The 21682-nt window shown below is 46.5% G+C and overlaps 1 protein-coding gene across 9 annotated transcripts in view; it reads right to left on the bottom strand.

The window, feature by feature from the left end:
• GNAL (G protein subunit alpha L) overlaps positions 1–21682 on the bottom strand; it is a 144516-nt gene that overhangs the window by 93601 nt on the left and 29233 nt on the right. The window contains exons 1-5 of one of the 9 annotated variants that reach the window (XM_072734866.1): positions 15011–15544; positions 7525–7768; positions 6908–6980; positions 6151–6205; positions 5885–6004 (exon numbers count right to left, since the gene is read on the bottom strand). In XM_072734866.1, coding sequence (XP_072590967.1) covers positions 5885–6004; positions 6151–6205; positions 6908–6980; positions 7525–7666 — 390 coding nt within the window. In that variant the 5' untranslated portion in view covers positions 7667–7768; positions 15011–15544. The other 8 variants (XM_072734868.1, XM_026005975.2, XM_026005973.2 and 5 more) reach the window with 8 other exon arrangements.

Here is a 21682-nt window from a genome sequence, read left to right on the forward strand (position 1 = left end):
GGGGCTCAGGGGACAGAGGCCAGGTGGGAGACTGCCCGGGAGACCTCCCACCTGGACATCTGTGCTGGAAGGAGGCTGCTGGCCAGCGTTCCTGAGCTGTCAGGGCCAGTGTGAGGCCTGATGGCTGTCTGGGGCTAATCAGGGACACCTCCTCCCAGGTATGTTGAGGTGTTGGGCATCAGCTCTTGGCATGGACAGAGCCATGGCGTATAGGTGCTAGCTCAAGGCAGGGCTGCAGTGTGGGGCTGGCTGGTGGGGGAATAGTGGGGGGCTCGGCTGTCTCCTCCCCTGCACCCAGAGAGGAGTGGACAGTGTGCAGGTGGCTGGGTGTTCATCTGACCACCAGGGCTTGGGACGCTGGCCAGGCACGCCGGCACCAAGTCAACTGCAGAGCCCCTGCCCTTTCACACAGCAGCAGTGCTAATTCTGAAGGTGCACCTCCCGGGTGCCATCACTGCTTCAATCCTCAAAACAACCTCACCCAGTAGGTACTGCGGTCACCCCCCCCCCCCCCCATTTAACAGTTGAGAAAAGGCAGAAAGCACTGAAGTGATTTGCTCAAGGTCACGCAGTGGCAGGAATGTCAAAATTTGAGCCCAGGTGGCCTGGCTTCCGTATATTCCCTGGAGACAGGGACACTGTCCAGTCCACAGACTCAGAGGTCCCAGGCTGGCAACTCTGGAGCACTTCCTGCCCCAGGTGGACACTCCTTCCAGGTCCTTCCTTGGCCCTTGAACATGCAGAGGCTGCCTGAGCCCCAGGAGGCTGGTCTCCCCTTGGGCTCTGGTGCAAGGCAGTCAGCTCCCACTCTGGGTGGTTCAGAATGGTGCCAGGGGCCGCTGAGATCTGAGAAGATCTATTCAGAGCATGGCCCCAAAGTGCCCCTACGTAGTAATCCCCATATATTATTTTTTTTTAAGATTTTTTTTTTTCATTCATAGAGACAGAGAGAGAGAGAGGCAGAGACACAGGTAGAGGGAGAAGCAGGCTCCACGCAGGGAGCTCAACATGGGACTCGATCCCGGGTCTCCAGGATCACACTCTGGGCTGCAGGCAGTGCTAAACCACTGCACCAACAGGGCTGCCCAATCTCCATATATTAATGACATCTGAAATTATCCAAGATGACTTTTCTCTTGGATGCCACATATACAAATCCCTAAGGGTTTCAGATTACTGTGGAATACAGTAATAGTTCCCACATTTTACACTTGCTGATATTTCCTTTCTGTCTTTTAAAATGGACACTAAGGGGCACCTGGGTGGCTCAGGGGTTGAGTATCTGCCTTTGGCTCAGGACGTGATCCCGGGGTTCGGGATCGAGTCCCACATCGGGCTCCTTACATGGAGTCTGCTTCTCCCTCTGCCTGTGTCTCTGCCTCTCTCTGTGTGTCTCTCATGAATAAATAAATAAAATCTTAAAAAAAAAATAAAATAAAACGCATACTAATCCTCACTCCTTCAAAAGGCAAAGAACCGAGTGGATGCTTGGGAGGTGGATTTAAATGCCATCTTGAGTGAAAGCTCTGGTTTACTGTACAGAGGGGAACCCTTCCCCTTGTGTAATGCAGTGTGATGTCCCAGTTGGCCAGTCCCCTGACTTGTTACACCACAGTTCCCTAGTGAAGTGGACAAAAGATTCTGTTATATTCTAACACCACTCAGGAATTGTTTTCAGGGTACCCAGCCATGGGGTGTGAGTTGTGAGGGGAAAGGACATGGAGACACCCAGAGAGAAAAAGCCTGTTCCCTGGGAGCTAACAGAACTGGCCTGTCATTTTCCGACAGTGCTGGGGAGCCCAGAGGGCTCTGATGAGGTTTGGGGGCAAATACTGGGACCCAAAGACTGCAGCCTGGGTTCTAGTGGGAAAATTTGCTCCTACTTGATATATATAATTGGGTTTCAAAGACATTTGGGATGGTGGCAGTGGTGGGGGTTGGGGATGAGAGAGTTCAGATGGTTAAAAACACCAGACCACCAACCTGGATAATGTGAGTTCTAGAATTCTGCGTGCATTCTCCAGAGGACACAGGACAAGCACACAGGCAGGAGCAGCTGAGAGTGCCTCAGCATTGGACGGATCCCAGCCCTTCTGTGGACATGCACAGAAATCCTCCCAAGAGCCACTCCAGGAAGCCCTGCTCCCACCGCCATTCTCACTGTGTGGCAGGCCACTTGTTTAGGGTCATGTCTTTGGAGAGTAGCAGATCTAAGACCCACAGTGGCAGTCAGGCTCCCAGAGCCTTACCCCTGTGCACTATGGGGAGCCAACCTATTCCTTATCCAAAGCCTACTGTACTTTTGCCCGGGTAGAGAGGACAGTGTAATTCTTGCTCTCTGGGTTTACGCTGACCCGAAGTTCTGATAAAAGGTCAACTCAGGAAATAGTAGGTGGTAATGATAGAGCACCAATCAACAGATCATAATGCTTTCACATTTATCATCCTCCCTTTAAAAAAACCTAGTAAACCACCATTTTAAAAGAGTTAATAAAATACCCACATTTTAAGAAGGAAAAAACCATATAAACAAGTGAATAATTCAATTTAATTAATTGATCTTTGTTTGGTATTGTGCTATGAGTTTTTTTTGGGAGGTAGAAGGGGATCTGTCATGATCATTACCTATCATCTCATGTGTAGATAAGCTGGATGCAAAGGCATGGTGCCAACTAGTGAAGGAGTTCCTGGATGACCCCAGTCCATAGAAAGACAAGTTTTAGATGTACACACGAGAAAAGAATAACTGAGCATCTATCAATGAATCATGCCACCCCCCACCAAGCTGTCCAATTATTTAGCATCTGGATTGCTACAATAGTTCCCAGATCCTTGCCCCACTGCACCCTTGCCTTCGTAACACCCATTCTCCACCTACACCCAGAGTTATCTTGATAAAACACAAGCATATCATGTTATTGCACTGCTCAGAGCTCTCCAAGGCACCTCCAGATTAGAGCAGACCTGGCCTCTGAGGCCAACATGGTCTGGCCCCTGAATGCTTTCTCCAACTCCCTATAGCTTCTGTTAGCTGGATTCTTCTGTTAGACAGTATTCATTATACACCTCTGCCTTTCTGTTAAAACTTAGGTTTCCTATAATTCAATTGAAATTCAAATGAAAGGCAATATGAATAGCAAAAAAAAAAAAAATAACCCCACAAGACAAAACAAAACAAGGTAAACCAGTGTAATATTTTTAGAATTAATCCTTAAGATACCTCAAGGTAAGATTGGACTTTTCATTATAATCGGCAGTCTCCTGCAATTTTTAAACATATATTCTTCTAATTTTTCCTTTTTAAAGAACTCTGAAATTAGTTTTATTATAAAATTATTTTATAGATACAAGGAAATGAACTTAAGTCTTAAGGAATTGGATTGTGACACTAAAAGACTTTCTCAAGGATTCAATCTCGTAAAGTCCTAGATTTAGTAAAATTGTGTTAAGTTTATAAAGAAAAGGGGGCACCAGGGTGGCTCAGAGGTTGAGCCTCAAGCCTTCGGCTCTAGGTGTGATCCAGGGCCCTGGAATTGAGTCCCACATCGGGCTCCCTGCATGGAGCCTGCTTCTTCCTCTGCCTGTGTCTCTGCCTCTCTCTCTGTGTCTCTCATTAATAAATAAATAAAACCTTAAAAAAATTTGTTATCTTTACTATTAAGATATTTGATTTAGTTCTATTTCTATGACTTCTACAATAATATACATTTTCTTTAAATAAAAGTTAATTTGTCCCCAAAGTACCAAGTGTAATTAATAAATAACTGAGAGATTTGTCTTAATATCTTTTTCAGTGAGGTCATAAAGATGTAAATCCAAGAACCATTCGATTTAGTGATGTAAGTGATGAATATTTCAGGGCATGATAGATAAATATTACTAAAAACTGTGTGCACATAAAAATAAAAATAACATTTTTCAGAAAGTTATAACTTAGGTATTAATTTCCTTATTTATGGAAGTGTAGACTCTATTATAAACATAATCACATTGGACACAGCACAGGCACATAAGACAACAGAATGTTAGGCTTAAAATGTATTAAAAAGAAAAAAAGGTATTATCTCTGAAATTTGTGTCTGCTGGGTCCCAATTCTCTTTTATTTTATTGATAATGAATTATGGTTTCCGATCATCGTTTTTGAGTAATCTTAACATATCCATGTAAAAATGTGTGTGTTCAAAGGAGACAGTTTCTCTTATTTTTTTTTATTAACAATATTCATGATTTAGCTCAACAAACACTTCTGCAAGTTAGGGGCTTTGTATCCCTTAGTAATCTACCTGGGAGTTGCTAACTGCTTCTGTACTTGGGGTTGAGTATGACATCCCATTACATCACATTAACTGCGAGTCTATCACGTGAAGAAAGAAGATATGTGACTAACACATCTCAATTCTAATTTCTCATTACACGGTAAGAATAACTTTTTTTCCTGAAGTCAGAACCATATATGGATGTTTTATGATTACTTTCAAGCAAATATGACAGGACAATTTGAGAATCCAAGTATGTGTCTATAAATGGGTCCATCTGGAGTTGAATGGGAATCATCCGATTTGAGCTAGGATCCTGTAGTTTGGGATGACTTCTTTGGTACATACGACGTCACAGAGTACTGCGGGACGGACACCCCATAGCTCTAGCTGGCTGAATCACTGCTTTAGCCCTACCCCCTACATCCTTGCCCCGTCATCTCCATTACCCACGCCAAGCCATCCAGTTAAATACACAGTATAGTAAAAAAGTGTGCCTGCTGTGCCAAATACCCTAGTCCCCTTTTCTAGCCAGTGTGCCACCTCTAACTCCTTCCTTTTAGAAATTCTAGAGCTCTCACTGGCTACACTGGAATGCTTATCAGAAACAAAAACCTGAGAGGAACTTTAAAAAGGGATAATGCTTATTTGCCATCCTGCTACAAAGCCTATAGGACAAGGTTGCTCTGCTGAAGAGACAAGGTAGGGGCGAGCAGATACACACTCTCTCAGACTTCCGTTAGAGCAGGGCACCACCTGCTTTCTGCATCACCTTCCTTTGGAAGAGAGGACTGTGAGAAAGAAAAATGTCTCAAGAGCACTGTGCCAGGCAATGAAACCTCTGAAATTCTGTTACTGCTGTGCACACACACACACTATGCTCTTTCGGCGCAACCATAAGAAAAAATGATTTCCTGAGCAATCTAACAAATATAATTTCCTTTGAGTCATGCTTAATCAAATGACCAGATAACAATATTTTAAAGATATGTGTGTGTGTGTGTGTGTGTGTGTGTATACATCAGACAAGAGAAAATTACTATTCATTTCGCCCTTTCACATAAGCAATACTGCCATCCAAGGCAATAGGAAAGTGACTGAAAATCCTGCAGATGTGAAGCAAACTACATTTTTTCCCCACCATAGATAAACACTCAGAAGTGATCCATGTGATTTACAGTATGCATTTTCTTCTTGTTGAGCTACAGGATATGCTATGCATCTTAAGAGTGAACTGAATTCTGTTCTACTATTCCCACGGAAGCAATCACCATAAATATTTCTCTCTGCTCATGTAATTTCTATTCTTTGGTTATCTGGGAAACTAAGTAATTGTTAACTTAGAAATACATATAGGAAAAAGTACTACCAATATTTGTTAAACGTAGGCTATTTTCCTGATTACCATTCTCACCAATGCATTCATAAAAGTATTTCTTACAATCCTATTGTCTTTAACATTTTTAACCATCGTTAATATTTTGGTATGAAAGAAAGCATTTCTTCAGAGAGCTAGATTTTGAAGAAAATCAAGAATAAAATAATATTAACATTGATTCTCAAGCAGTCTCATTAAGAATGGTTCTCTCTTCCACCATTTAAAATATTTCAAGAAGGATTTACTTACCTGGGAATATTCAAAGTCGGTGATAGGGGCTATACTCTTGATATAGTCTGATCGAAATTGGTTTTCTGGGTTGGCCAGCGGAACTGGAGGTATGATAGTACTCATCGCTGAAACAATTGTCTAAAATGGAATGAAAAAATATATGAATAAATATAATATTTAGGCTTCATGTATGACAACTGAAATATATAGTTTCTGTCTTATATATTTTTAGGGAGCAGAGTATTTAACCTTTCTACTAAACAGAGATTTAAAAAAATCCTTACCACAATAGCATCTTTAACATTTTTCCGGATGTCCAGAATTTTCTGTTTCTTTTCCCTATATGAAAACAGAATTGTTATTAATTTAATTTGCCTGTAGAACTGACTTGAATCAGCTGAGTGGGATTTAAGCTTCCAGCTGCAGCATGGGGCTAGATTGGTTTTACTAGAGGTCCACACCAACCCCCGTGACAACAGCTGCAAAGTTTTTAACTGGGAAAAGAAAAGATGCCTTTTTTTCCCCCTAATTTGTACACTAAGCAAACTTGCACACATTACAATCTATAGTTTAAACAGCTACACAGGTTACACAAGGCATGGTAAAGGTGGTATGAGTATTGCATATAAAAACTATACAGCTACATTTGTAAATATATTTTATTTGAATTATTTATATGTTGATAGTTACGAATAGAAAGAGAGGCAGACCAAGGATATAGAGAAAAGTATAAAGTGACACGTTGGTTAAGTGTGCTAAGTGCAGTACCAATAATAAAGAGATCAATACCTCAAGAATATCTAATGAATCATGTTTTGTTAAGCAAATTATTTTACGTTTTCATCTAGACTCTACCAAAAGAAGGATTTGCCTCAATTTACCAAATTCGACAACAGGCTCCTATCCACCCACCCCCACCCTCACCCCCACCCCCGCCATGATCAAATTAACTGTTTAGAGAAAGCACTTTTGGGAATGCTGAGGAAAGTGGAAAAGTTTGCATGCAGTTTGGAAGCTAAAGCGAGACTGATCATTCCTTACTCGGGATTAAATCCATTGACATGCAGGATCCTCATCTGTTTGACGATAGTGCTCTTCCCAGACTCACCAGCCCCTGCAAACAAATACAAAGAATGCTGTGGGCTGTGGCCCAACGCCATTGCCACATCTCGTGCCAACCCGGGCAGCAACTACGCTGTCCCAGAGTCGGCCCTTTCCGGTCCGCCCCAGCTCGCGCGTGGAGCAGCGGGCCCTGCCCGCCGGGCCCCCGCGCTCCCCCGCGCTCGCTGCGCCCCGGGCTGTGCGCCCCGGGCTGTGCGCCCCGGGCTGTGCGCCCCGGGCTGTGCGCCCCGCGGGGCCGGGAGTCGCCGCGGGCTGTGCGCTGCGGGCTGTGCGCTGCGGGCTGTGCGCCCAGGGCTGTGCGCTGCGGGCTGTGCGCTGCGGGCTGTGCGCCCCGGGCTGTGCGCCCCGCAGGGCCGGGAGTCGCCGCGGGCTGTGCGCCCAGGGCTGTGCGCTGCGGGCTGTGCGCCCCGGGCTGTGCGCCCCGCAGGGCCGGGAGTCGCCGCGGGCTGTGCGCCCAGGGCTGTGCGCTGCGGGCTGTGCGCCCCGGGCTGTGCGCCCCGCAGGGCCGGGAGTCGCCGCGCGCCCTCCGGCCTTACCCAGTAGCAGCAGCCGGTGGGTCGCTTTGTACGCCAGCCGCTCCTTCTGCAACTGCTTCTCGATCTTCTTGTTGGCCTCGCGTCGTTCTTTTTCATCGACGCCCTGGTCTTCTGCAGTCTTGCTGTTGCCCAAACACCCCATGCCTGGCCGCTCGGGGGACGTCAGGCACAGTTAGGTATTCGCACAGAGAGCAATAGAGGCGGAGATACGCGTGGGTCGTGCGAGGGCTCCTCTTCCCTGCTGCTGAAAGAGATGCTCTGGTCTCTCGGTGCTTTCCTTCACCCTCCCGCTGCCCACCGCAAACTCCCAACTAAAAAGGATGCGAGGAAACGCGCGGAGCCAAATAAATGCTTCTTAAAGACACAGGCTTAGAGTTTCCTGCCGGCGCACAGCACAGAACGGAGGGAGACGGGGCCGCGAGGACCGCGCTCCGCCGCGCCCGCGCTCGCCCCGCGTCCCCGCGCCCGGCCCCGCTCCGCCCGCCCCCGCCTGCGGCGCCCTGCGGGAGCGCCGCGGAGCCCCGGCCCCTCCGGGAGCTGAGCCGCCGCCCCGCGGCCGGACCGACCGCGCCGCCCGGCCCCTCAGGGCTGCTGTGGGCACCTGCCGGCCCGCTCGCGCCCCGCGCGGCCTCCGCCGTCGGACGCGCGCCCCCTCCCGGTTCCGGGCGCCCCCGGGCTCGGCTCGGCAGGAGAGGGGCTGGCCTGCTCGCAGGGTCTCTCTGGGGCGCTAGCGCTGTGGGTGCTGGAGGGGTCGGGAGCTGACCTCTGCGAGCCCGGCCCGCGGGAGGCTCACCCGCGCGGGGTCCGCACCGCGGCCGCGTGCCTCTCTCGCACCGCGCGCCTGGGAGACTGGGTCTGGGCGTGCGCTCCCCGCCGATGGCTCCGACGCCTCCCTGCTCCCAGGCAGGCGAGGACTCGCGCAGGATCATGCATATTCTATCAGGGAGGAGGATCTGCAAGAGGCTCACCAGTCACACCGCCTTTGTTCCGTGCATCTTCTAGACTCTTCCAGCGCACCCACGCCGCCGCCTCCCTTAGCCTCTTGTCTTTATCTGCAGCCCCCGTTTCTCCCTCGCAGTTCTCTGAACAGCCCTCCTATTTTCCTAGGAGACACTGTGGCCTCGAACCCAAGAGGGCGGGGATGGGTCTGGTTCTCCTTCCCCGAGCGGCTGCGAGTTCCCTCCGTTACTGCTACCGCCCGCCCGCGGAGGCGTCCGTCGGCCGCAGCCTTGCACGCGCACCCCTGGGCCTGCGGGAAGGACGGAAAGGAGGCCACGCGGCAGGCACGAGTCCGGGGCTTGTGCGCGGCTGTTAGAGCCCGCCACGGTGTCCGCGCGCTGGGGCCCGAGGCCCTCACACCGATCCTTCACGGGCCTCGTGCGGCTGTCTCCCCGTGGCCCAGAGGCCTCCAAGCCCGCAGTCCTCTCTCCTTCAGCAAGGCCTGACCTTGACAGAGCAGACCCCACCTGGCGGGGCTCCCCAGGCTCCTCTGCCCGGGGCCCTCTGCATGCAGTAAGCGCCCGGGCGCGGCGGGCCTCACCTTGGACAGGTCTCATTCAATCCAACAGCACCTCCTTACATTTCAGGTTCCTTGTTAGCCCCATTACATTCCCTCCTGCCTCAGGCAGCCAAGGGCTTAAAAGGGAACCTGACGCTGGCCTGTCCTTCCTTCCCTCCTGTTCACACCTCAGCTCCCTGGAGCCTGGCTTTGGCCCACCTCGTTACACTGAAAACATTCTCATGAGGATGATCAGGGGCCTTCCAGGTACTAAATTTCATCCATGAACTTGGGTCTTTACTTTTTTGGACCTCTCCATGGAGCTGCCACTGACTCTCTTTTGAGACAATCTTGTTCTTTGGCTTCCATCCTACTCCCCCTCAGGCTGGTGGAGGTGCCTGGGGCCCACCCACCCTTTCTCCCCTGGTGGGGTTGACCCTATCCTCCATAGTCTGCGGGTGCAGATCTGACTATGCCCACATCACATCTCCAGCCCAGTTCACCCTCCTGCCCACGGCCATCCCCAAGCATACCTCCACTTCCATGTTTCCTGGGGATCCTCAGTTCTATCTGCCAAGGGCTGAGCTCACCCCCAACGCCCACCCTCACACCTCCAGTTTGTTCCTCTCTTTTTTCTGTGATATGGACCCTGATTATCTAAACTAGAATGTGGGACTCATTCCTGATTCCTATCCTTTCTTGCAAACCCAACTGTTCCTGTGTCCCATGGAGTCTCTTTCCTAAATATCAAATATCTGTCCTGTCCCTTCTACCCTGTCTTCCATTACCATTGTCTTAGGTCACTAATCTAACGTGGATTTCAGCAATGGCCTCCTGCTCACTTATTCTAGTGTTTGGTGTTGCCACAGTGACAATATGGACCTGCCATGTCCATTCCCACCACTTACAAGGCCATTCCCACCACTTACATGGTACTTCAAGATTGTGTTGGTGTAAATTCTGTGACCTCAGCTCTCAAGTCTCTCCCCTTGCCAGCACTGCCCTGATTCTCCTGCCAGCTCTACTTCCGGAACACCCTAGCGCATCCCCCTGGGATCACAGGCTGCTTCCCTCTGTAATCCTTGGAATATCTTCTTCACTTGGCCACCTCCTAAATATCCTTCTAGCTTCACTACCTGCTCCACATTCAGTGTTAGGCCCCCATCCCCATGCTCTATTGTCTCACCAGCTCCTTGGATTGTATTTACAGCTTTTTCCAAAGTTAGCTACACTGTGGCCTCCGTGGGGCCAGGGCCTGAGTCTGGCTTTTACACCTGCTGCACCTGTGTCTAGTCCAGCAGTGGCCTGGAGAAGCTGCCCCGGGAATCTTTGTCGAATGGATGAATGAATTCCTGAAAGCCAAAGATAACTCCTGCTCGAAGTAGGTGGTCTCATGAAGGGAATTTGTCATTGGATTTTAAGTTCAAGAAGTACTTTGACCAATTTAATACTATACTGAAAATATTCATACATTTAAAAAAAACAAGAGCAATAAATCATTCTTCTTGACGCAGGCAGAAGCAAATATACAGTGCCATGCTATACTCTGAGCTAGGTTAAAAGTTCTAGTTTTGTGGAAGGGGACTATCTATCACCGTTGCCAGGCCTCACATTTTTGAGTTAACACAAATGTTCACACATGGTAATATCAATCTGGCATGTACTGTGGCTGATGGGGCAGGCAGGAGGCAAAAAAGATATTTAAAATTGCATAGTATAGTGGGATGTTCATAAAGATTTGTTAATTTTCTTAATGCCAAGATTTTTTTATGATGCCAGAGACTTTTGGAAGAAAAAGTTTCAAAACAAATCCCATGAAAATTTATAAAGGGGGGATTAAGTTAGCCCACACTTTTAAGGCAGCCTAACAATTTGGTTACCTTAAAAATACAGCAAAAAGTTTCCACTTATTCAGATCTAGGCATTAGGAGGGCCCTTAATGTTGCTTGTCACCAAGCTGAGAATCAATTACACTTTTGATGTCCCTAGAAATGAAATCTTTAATCTGTCAATCTGGAATCGTCTGATCATCACTAGTTAGGAAATCCGCCTCGCACACCCCTGTCCTCCCCTATGGAAAGTAACCTTGAAATAACCAGCCTGCTGTTTATCCTAGTATAGTTTCTTTGCTTCTGCTCCCTACTGGTCCTCAAAGTCTTTCATTTTCTGCAGGTCCTTGCAGCTCCTTTCTCTCAGTTAGATGGGATGCTGTCTGATTCGAATCAAGTTTTGCTCAAATAAACTCTTAAACATTTTAATATGCCTGAGTTTATCATTAAACAGGGTAAAAGATAAATTTTTATGTTTGGAATTCAAATGAAAGTTGGATGATCATATATGATGAATAATATACTCAAGAGGTTAATGTATCAGTATAATAATAATAATATGTTCAGTGTGAAGTAGCTTCTACTGGCTGTTCACTGACTGTTGGCTCTGTGCTAGTCTGTCACACGGAATAATTTGTGTAGTGTTTGCAATAACCCTAAAAGGAACCATTGCCACCATTACTTCACAGAACCTTAGAGGGGCGAGTAAGGTGAACCTGGGATACAAACCCTTGTATCCTGGCTGTCATAGCCATGCTAATTCCACAACACACTGCTAAACATTCTAAAATAGAAAAGTAATGTCTTGTATACAGTGATGCAACTTTTTTTCTTTTTCTTTTCTTTTCTTTTCTTTTCTTTTCTTTTCTTTTCTTTCTTTCTTTCTTTTTTTTTTTTTTTTTACAAGAAATGCAAAGCCAGTTTTACCTAGTCTGTTACCAGGTAGGAGATCAAGACACTGGTTTTCCCCCCCTTAATCCAATCATCTGGCCTTGTCCTAGTGTGGTCTGGGAAACTAAGCCTCATTGGTGTTTTAAACCATGGAATCCGAATCCAGAATCCCAGCCGGCTCACCTGCAGTGGGGGGTGGGGGTAGGGGGTTGGGGGGGCGCGGGGAGCAGCCTGGAGCTGCCGGCACTGCCAGCCTCTGTTGCCAGGCAACGGCTGTGCGGCAGCATCGCCCTCCCCAGGAGGCCGGGAGGCGGGAGGCAAAGCGGAAAGCAGGATGCGGGAAGCGGGAGGCGGGAAGTAGGAGGCGGGAAGCCCGATGCGGGAAAGGGGATGCGGGAAGCAGGATGCAGGAAGCGGGAAGCAGGAGGCGGGACCCTGGAGGCGGGATGCAGCAAGCGGGAAGCGGGAAGCGGATGCGGGAGGTGGAAAGCGAGAGGCGGGACCCTGGAGGCGGGATGCGGGAAGCAGGAGGCCTGAGGCGGAAAGCAGGATTCGGGAGGCCCAATGCAGGAGGCAGGAAGGGGGATGCGGGTAGCGGGATGCGGGAAGCGGGAAGCGGGAAGCGCATGCCCACCTGCCCGCTGCAGGGGCGCCCCGCTGCTGCCCGCATGCGTCGGGGGCAGGTCCGCAAGGGCCTGTGGCTGCCTAGCAGCGGAGGAAGGCCCTGGGCCCACCGGGGAAATTGGGAAGGCCTAGAGTTGGGGGCAGAAGGACGAAGGTCAAACACAGTGGAGTCTTCCTCACTCTTGTTGATATTTAAGATAGATGGGGTGTCTCAAGTGTTAGGCGTTTGGAAATTTATTTAAATTTCTTTTACACTTAGTTTTGTAAATTTTGAATAATGATTTTAAAATTTGGTTTTCTTTCAGACACTCTGATTGAAGTTGGCACATGTCGGGGAAAAAACTCCACCTGTTCCCTGGTTAGTTGGACTCAAGTGCATGACAGCAGTGAGAACAGCGTTTGTTTCTCACTACAAGGGGACTCTCCACAGAAGCTGAATTAACAGCTGGGTGAAAAATTCAAGGAAACTTTCAGTTTATGACAGCCCTAGATCATTATTTAAAAATGTATTAATTGGGGGGTGACTGGGTGGCTCAGTTGGTTAAGCGTCTGCCTTCGGCTCAGGGTCCTGGGATTGAACCTCACATCGGGGCTTCCTGCTCAGTGGGGAGCCTGCTTCGTCCTCTGCCTCTGCCCTTCCCCCTGTTTGTGCTCTCTCTAGCTCTCTCAAATAAGTAAATTCTTTTAAAAAATGTATTAACTGGTCTTGTGGCATTTTATACTTTCAAGGTTACAAAAGCTTAAAACAGCACTCAGATTTTTAGGACCGATAGATCAAAAGTTTTAGAAGAAAAGAACAAAATAGTTTAGGAAAGGTGAATAGTTACTTATTCAATGCAGGGGCAGTTCTCCAAGAAACTACAAACTGCAACCGGTTTTGCCAACCCGAGGGTGGCAGCGTGGCCACAGGCTGAATGGATGGTGTACACAGAGCCCTCATGCCGCTTTGTGTCACTTTAGACAACTTGCTGGTGTTTTCTTGCTTTTCTTTCTTAAGTGTCTTGGTGGAAATAAACTGTGTAGATTATTTCCCTTTAGCAGCAGAGCACAGCTCACCCCATGACCTGATTATCATATACTTTAAAAATACTGTGATAAAAAGTTCTACATTTTTTAAATAGAAAATCAGGGAAACATATTCCATTTACCTTTTCTGTCCATAATAGTCTGTAATCAAATACTCTAGAATTCACTGAAATGATTTTTTTCCTTTCCTTACTCCTACTGCCAAAGTAATATTAAGTAGGTTTTGGAAGGGCCATCCACAACTTTAACCAAAATAGCAGTGAATCACTAGGAAAGGTATGTTAATCATCTTTGACTACCCTGCAGCCAAAAACCCAGGACTGAAATATCCTCATTGGAATACACAGCTCAGTGTCACAGACAGGAGTTTAAGTACAGTATAAAATCATGAGTTGAGAGGCTACTAAATAAGCTAAAATGAAACAACAACAAAAATCCCACAAAGCACAATGTGAAATCTGCACACAGGATGAAACTAGTACAATTTTGCAGCTCAAAATGTCTGTGAAAGCCACCAAACGGGGTCAGGTGATGAGCCGACCTCAGAAGGGCCGTCTGTGGACTGTCAGCATACTGCAAGAGGAAACAGATGTATCAAAGTTGCACTTAATATACGTTTCCTAAACAGAAATCAAATAACGAGCTCAAGGATCAGAAGAGGAGAGAAAAGTAGCCTTGGGCAGCCTAGGTGGCTCAGCGGCTTCGCGCAGCCTTTAGCCCAGGGAGGGCCTGATCCTGGAGACCAGGGATTGAGTCCCACATCAGGCTCCCTGCATGGAGCCTGCTTCTGCCTCTGCCTGTGTCTCTGCCTCCCCCCCACCCCCGCCTCTCATGAATAAATAAATAAATGAATCTTTAAAAAAAAAGTAGCCTTCAAACAGTGAAGATCAGCGTCCCTAGCTATGTAATCCCTATCCTCAAGCTTAACTAGCCTGACAAAATGTGGGACTACAGCAGATTTTCAGACCCCTGTTGTCTAATTTAGAGATTTTGATACTGATGTAAAGTTGCAAGGATAGTTTAAACAGTTTCAAAGATACTTCTTTCTTTACTAATTCACAAACATCAGATATGAAATGTAGAACTTGCAAACAAATCTACCATATGCGAATAAAACTTAATTTTTTAAGCGTTTTTATTTTTAATTCCAGTTAGTTATCATACAGTGTTACATTAGTTTCAGGTGCACAATCCAGTGATTCAACACTTCCATACACTGCGGTATTCATGACAAGTGCGCTCCTTAGTACTCGCACCTGTGTCACCCATCCCCCTCTCCTCCCGTCCCCCCCTCAACCATCAGTTTGTTCTCTGTAGTTAGGAACTGGTTTCCTGAATAAAGCTTAAATCTTAAGGCATTTTTAAAAATGATTAAATTAGTTTTAGCACTTAGTTCTAGGTACCAAGAGTTTTCTATTCCTCAATAACTATATTCACCAAGTTTTTTTTCTTTTTTAAAATTCAATCTCATGCAATCTCTGGGGTTATAAGAATCACTGTCTAATGATTAAGAAAGAGTTCTCTTCAAACCTATTTTTTAAAACAAAGTGTATCACCCTCTTGCCCTGATTTGGAGCAAAAAGAGACAAACAATGCCATGTGCTGTTTAAATGCTTACCCATGTTCTCTCCGGGTCAGTGAGGCGCCCCTGTGCGATGTGAGAGCTTCAGGAGGCAGGGTGCCATGAATCCTTGTTTTAACACACTGATGTAGGGTTGGACTTGAGCAATGCCTACCTACCTCACAACTGTTCTCATAATTTAAGCAAATCCAGTAAACCGTGCTGTAAGGCAAGACAGCTAAGAGAATCCAGTTTTGTATCTATACAATGTAGATTCGTGGCATTGAGCTCATGTTTATCTCTTCCTACATCATCCGCAGAGATGTACCATAAACAGGATAAGAAGACGCTGAGGCCAATTTTTTACCTTCTGGAGCAGGTGGGGACATAAGACTAGCACACTCTCATCATTCAGAGGACAAGTGACGATGCGCAGGAACTCTGGGCTGGAAGGTGTCGTAGAGCCCCTGGGGGGATGGGAGGGTCCACAGGATCCACAAAAGCTTCACCAAACAGGAGGGACCCCAGGCGTGTCTTGAAAGGGGGGTCGGGCCAGGTAGGGAGAAAGAACACCCTTCAGGTGAGGAAAATCTGTGTAATGAAAGCAAAGGAGAGGGAAGAGGTACTGTACAGAAGGCAGAGGGACACAGCACACGTTACATCTCTGAGGTGGGGGATCTCAATAAGCCACAGGAAAATACAGATTCTTGGTATGGCAACTTTTCTTAAGGTAAAAGCTCTCTCGTGACTGTGTGTAGCTTAATGGTTAAGAGCAGGGGCTGCGGAGCAAGAATGGCTGGGCTCACATCCCTCTTCTGCTGTGTGGTTCTGTTTCTTTCTCTATAAATGAGTGAGGACAATGGCATAGAGTTATGGTGAAAATGATATGAATCAATACATCTTACCACAGTGCCTGGCAAATAGCAAGCTCTCAATAAATGCAGTAATGTTATCATTCAACATCAATTAACAAATACATATCCATGTAACTTCCCTACATGAAGCAGCATGTTGTCATCGAGGAACTCCTGATTTTTTTCTACTAGTCGGACACATGAACAATGAGGCATAGAGCAGTCGGCACTGATTTGCTGAGGGGTCTACCTACACTCAGCTGAGCAAAGTACTAACTGCTAGGTGGGAACATAAAGGCAATGAGACATATTGGAAATAGGGAAAAAAACCCCACAGGTAATGGATGAATGGATAAACAAAATGTGGTCTATGTGTATGATAAGATAGTATTCTGCTTTAAAAAGGAGGGACATTTGGAGCATCTGGGTGGCTCAGTTGGTTAAGCGTTGGACTCTTGATTTTGGCTAGGGTCATGATCTCCAGGTCGGGAGACAGAGCTCCATTCTGAGTTAGCAACCTGCTTGAGGACTCTCTCCCTCTCCCTCCACACCTCCCACCCTCCCTCTGCTCACATGCACTCCCTCTCTAAAAAAATAAAATGGAAGGACATTCTAAAAGATGCTGCAACATGGATAAACCTTAAAGACATGCTAGGTGAAAAAAGCCAGGCACAAAAGGACATGTAGGATCCCACTTTGTGAGGGATCTAGAGTGGTCAGATTCAGAGAGACGGAAAGTAGAATGGTGTTGCCTGGGGCTGGGGGCGGGGGAATGGGGATTTGTTGTTTAATGGGCACAGGCTTTCTGTTTGGCAGGATGAAAAAGTTTTGCGGGTGGACGGAGGCAGTGGCTGCACAACAATGGGAATGCAGTTAATGCCACCGAACTATACCCTTAAAAATAGTTAATCTAAAAAAAATAGTTAATCTGGTAAATGTTATGTTCTGCGTATTTTACACAAGAAAAACAGGAAAAAATCCACATGTAGAATCTTCATAATGACAATGGTGCAAATCTTTATTGTGGTTTCAGGATATTTGTTTTCACTTTTCTGATTATAGTTCAAGTAACTTGAAGTCGTTGTTTAGAAACATTTGCTGCAACTATAGTTTCTTACCGGCAGGTGGCAATGTAGAGAGGGAAGGACTGATGGAGGCTGGAAGGATGCTTTCTACCGAGACCAGTGCATTTATTCATTCACCATTAGGGTTTTTTTTTTTTTTTTTTTTTTTTTTTTTTTGGAATGCCTATACACACATAGCCTTGAGATCATAAGGATTAATCAGACATTATCCCCCACCTCAATCAATTTACCAGTCTAGTAGAGAGGAGTAGGCATGCAATCAAGTAAATGCAGTAAAGTTCTCTGAATTCTATAGACATTACTACAGTGGGTGGGACACCTAGGGGGTGTGTGTGGTCAATTATAAAAGTGAAGAAAGAATATCATTTCCTTTCCTGGAGAACTGCATGCTAACCTTTGATAGTCTCTTTTCATCTTAATTTTAAAAAGATACTGAAAAGTGCTTTATTTCTAGCATCTCATCTGATCATCATTGCAGCCTACAAGGTGCACATTATCGTCCACATTTTGCCAATAAGGCTGTTTGTCTGAAGGCCCCACAGGGTCCCGAGAGCGGTGAAGCAGACATCTGATCACAGAGCCTGTGCCTTTTCCAGAAGGAACTCTCCAGTCCTTACAAATTGAAAAAAAATCACATCATTCTTCTTCCACTAATTACTAAAGGAAAAATCAAACAAGCCCACCTTCTAACTCGGTTAGGCAGATTAATCTGCATATAATGAGTGATGAATTAATTAACTCTTTGCCCAGTTGCCTTAGCAACTGGTTTCTTTTAGAATTTGGCTTAGTTACAGAGTTTAAAGCAACAGTATTCCTGTGACAACAGTCAGATTGTATATGAAATGGAAGGGAACATAAACACATTTTACCACAGGTGGGAACTATGTAGCTTTCACAGAAAAGTTGGGATGGCTCTTCCTAAAGCTTGCAGGGCTTTTGACAAAGAAAAAGGGAGACAGAGCCTGATATTGGTCTATATTGGTCTATAAATATAGCCCTTACGTGTTTTGTTTACATTTGTCATTAAGTAGGAACAATTCGACAGATTTAAACTGTAAATAAATGAAAGACTGACATTCAAAAGGGATAAACCCCTTTTACAGATAAATCCTAAACCATGTTAGATATATTGAAGGATTGAGCAAATGCAAAAATATGTTGATGTTGTTACTGACAGCCAGGATTTTCAGAAAGGAAGAATGACGTACAAATACAGAATGAAGGAAGGCAAGGGAAAGCCTGTGAGGATAAACTAGGATTGTAGTGGGCTCTGTGAAATCATGATTCCCAAAACACAGTATATGTTCATAGTCATGGGTACACATGTGCGTACATTTGTATGCTGTATACATATATATGTATATATAGTTAGCCTTGAACACTGCAAGGTTGGGGTGTTGCCCCCTACTCAGCTAAAAATCCATGTACAACTTTTAACTCCTCAAAAACTTAACTATAGGGGTGCTTGGGTGGCTTAGGTGGTTAAGCGTCTGCCTTTGGCTTAGGCCCTCATCTCAGGGTCCTGGTTGGAGCCTTGGGTCAAGTTCCCAACTCAGCAGGGAGTCTGCTTCTCCCTTTTTCTCCCTCTGCCCCTCTCTCTGCCGCTCCTGCTCTCAAACTCTCTTTCAAATAAATAAATAAAATGTTGAAAAACCCAAATCCAAAAAACTTAACTGCTATTAGCCTACTGTTGACTAGAAGACTTAGAGTTAACATAAACAATTGATTAAATACATATTTTGTATGTTATATGTATCATATACATGTATCATATATTGTCTTCTTATAATAAAGTAAGCCAGAGAAAAGAATGCTATGAAGAAAATCACAAAAAAAAAGAAAATCACAAGGAAGAGAAAATATATTTATAGTACTGTATTGAAAAAAATCCACATAAAGGTGGATTCATGCAGTATGAATTTGTGTTGTTCAAGGGTCAGATGTACATACATATATTTCTTTGTTTAGTCTGCTGAAAATGCCAAGGAGTTAAGACGCTCCAGTAGCCATGAGCACATCTCCTGCCTACGTCTGACTTGTCTTGCTTATCACCGCAAGGAACCAGGGCTCCTCAGGGAAATGAGTGATATCAGTCTGGGGGGACAGGGTATCTGCAAGGTAAACCTGGAACACTGTTATGCCGAAAAGCAAGAAAGTGCTTACAAACTGCTGGGGGGGGGGGTGTCATTGGAACACAAGAGCCAGATTGAAGGGGCTCTCATTTAGTCAAATCTCGGATGGTGTGAGCACCCAGATGTTGAGGTACAGAAATGAATTCTAGACCCCTGCGAAATGTAGGAATATTAAGTGTCTGTGCCAGTAACAAATAGATAAATAAATGGGGGAGAAGGGAGGGTTCTTGCTAGCTAGCAATGTCTCTAATTCCCTAGGGAATGTGAACAGAGTCCTGGAAAGGGTGAATCAGCATTTGCCACCAGCATAGCGAAGTCTGGGTCAGGCAAGATCCAGCAATGGAGGGTCAATCTGGGGGAACAATTTTTTTTAACAGAGATTTTTATTTTTAAAGTCATCTCTACACCCAATACGGGGCTTGAACTCATGACCCCCGAGATAGAGAATTGCGTTCTCCACCAACTGAGTCAGCCGCCAGGAACATTTTCACGAGGAACAGAATTTCTGCGTGGCCCCCGACAGACTGCTAACCAGGTGCGGAGTAAAACACGGTAACTCCTCAGTGGAGAAACAAGACAACAAGGAGAAACAAGACGACAATCGGGGTTATTAAAAGTAACACCATCAAAGGAGGAGGCGAGGACGTCCTGTGCTTCCAGATGTGGACCCTGCAAAGGCCACCCATCGTCTAGGGAGCATTCCGGCCCCGGAGGCATAGCCTGGAACCTAAGTCAGGAGGAGACATCAGGCAATGCTGAAATTTAGCAAAAGGGAGGAGGGATTAATTCTTCAAAAATGGCAACATCATAAAAGGCAAAGAAGGAGAGTGGAGATGTTCCAGGTCAAGGGCAACTGAAGAGAGCTGGAAGCCGGCTGCTGCCCAGGCCTGGCCTACGCGCCGGGCCGGGCGGAGGGGAAGGCTACACGGGACAATCGGCTCAACCGATGAACCGGGAACTCAGATGGCAAATGAGAGATATTGTTCAGTGAGTTTCACGTTGACACGGGGTCAGTGTGAAACTCACTGAAGTTGCTGTCTGCACCGCGATGGTGCAAGACAAGTGCACACCGTTCTTGGGGCGTGGGCACAGAAGTCTCCAAGGAGTGGGGGCCTGCGATGTTGACAACTGAGGCTCCGAGGAGTCAGAAAAATTCCTATCTTTGTATCTATAGCAAAGATTCATAGAAAGAATGCAAATGATAAAGCATATGTGGCAAATGCTGGCAACAGGTGAATCTGGGCGACAGGTAGCTGAGAGGTCTTTTTTTGGAGAAGATTTATTTGAGAGAAAGAGAGAGAGAGAGAGAGCACACACATGTGCATGAGTTGGGGGGAGGGGCAGAGGGAGAGAATTTTCAAGCAGACTCTGCACTGAGCACAGAGCTGATGTGGGGCTGGATTCCATGACCCATGACCTGAGCCAAACCCAAGAGTTGACCATGTAGCCAACTGAGTCACCCAGGCACCCCTCTGAGAGTTCTTTGTACTCTTCTTACACCTGAAATTTTTCTAAGTTTGAAATTACTTCCAAATAAAAAGTTAAAGCAACAGCACAGGGATTCTATGCTCCATGAAAGGCTCAAAAATGCATTAAGAGTCAAGTGTCCTGGGGATCCCTGGGTGGCTCAGCAGTTTAGCGCCTGCCTTTTGCCCAGAGCGTGATCCTGGAGACCTGGGATCAAGTCCCACATTGGGCTCCCTGCATAGAGCCTGCTTCTCCTTCTGCCTGTGCCTGTGTCTCTCTCTGTCATGAATAAATAAATAAAATCTTAAAAAAAAAAAAAAGAATCAAGTGTCCCTAGGGCATCTAGGTTTGCACAGACTTCTCTCCAGGCTATGTGCCCTTGTTCAGTCAATAACCTACACATCTGTAATATTTCTGTTCATGTCCTTTGGTGGTGCATCTAGTGCATGGGGTACAATAATAACGTGGTGTGAATGTTGGACAGATAAGAGCATCTGACCCCATCAGCGTCTGTGACTATTAGAATTCCTTTAGCCTTGCAGGTCTTGAGTCCCCCAAAATCACTTGCTGTCCTGCTGCCATCAAACTGGTCCTCAGCTGTTCCACATGGGACTCACAACACAATTTTGCCACGTGGCCTGGAAGGGGCTGTTTCTGATTCCCTACTGGGTTACTGGTCCAAGGGAAAGGGCCCTGAGGCTAGGAGGCAGACAGGCTGGGGGCATTGTCCACCTGGGCTCTGCCCATGGGAGGAGAGACCTTCCAGACACCATCCTCCCCTCTGGAAGACTGGAATCTGGCCCCCCAGGGATTCATAACTGCCCATAACAGAGTTGACAATCCGGGTTATAGGCAATGAAGCCACGGAGGCCACGAGCTGGAGGTCAGGCAGGGCCCAAAGCCTGTCAGAAGGAAGCCCCTGGGGGGAACAGAGAGACCACCAGCCAAGGTTTGTGGGGGTATAGGCTGTGTTCAGGTTGGGGAGCAGTGACCTGGAAGTTTGCAGCCAGGGAGCTGGGAGAGACAACTGTGGAAGGCTCCGTCTGTGGGAAGTTTCAAGTATTCAAGTAAGAAACATAAGTCAGGCCTGTCTCCTTGTAGTGCTGAGGCACCAGCAGGCCCATTAGCACCCAAGTCCACTACCCTATGTGCCGCACAAAGGTATCCCATGCTGGGCATTCTCCTGGTTCT

The sequence above is a fragment of the Vulpes vulpes genome, chromosome 13 (genome assembly GCF_048418805.1).
Source record: "Vulpes vulpes isolate BD-2025 chromosome 13, VulVul3, whole genome shotgun sequence".
In the NCBI taxonomy this organism is placed as follows: Eukaryota; Metazoa; Chordata; class Mammalia; order Carnivora; family Canidae; genus Vulpes; species Vulpes vulpes.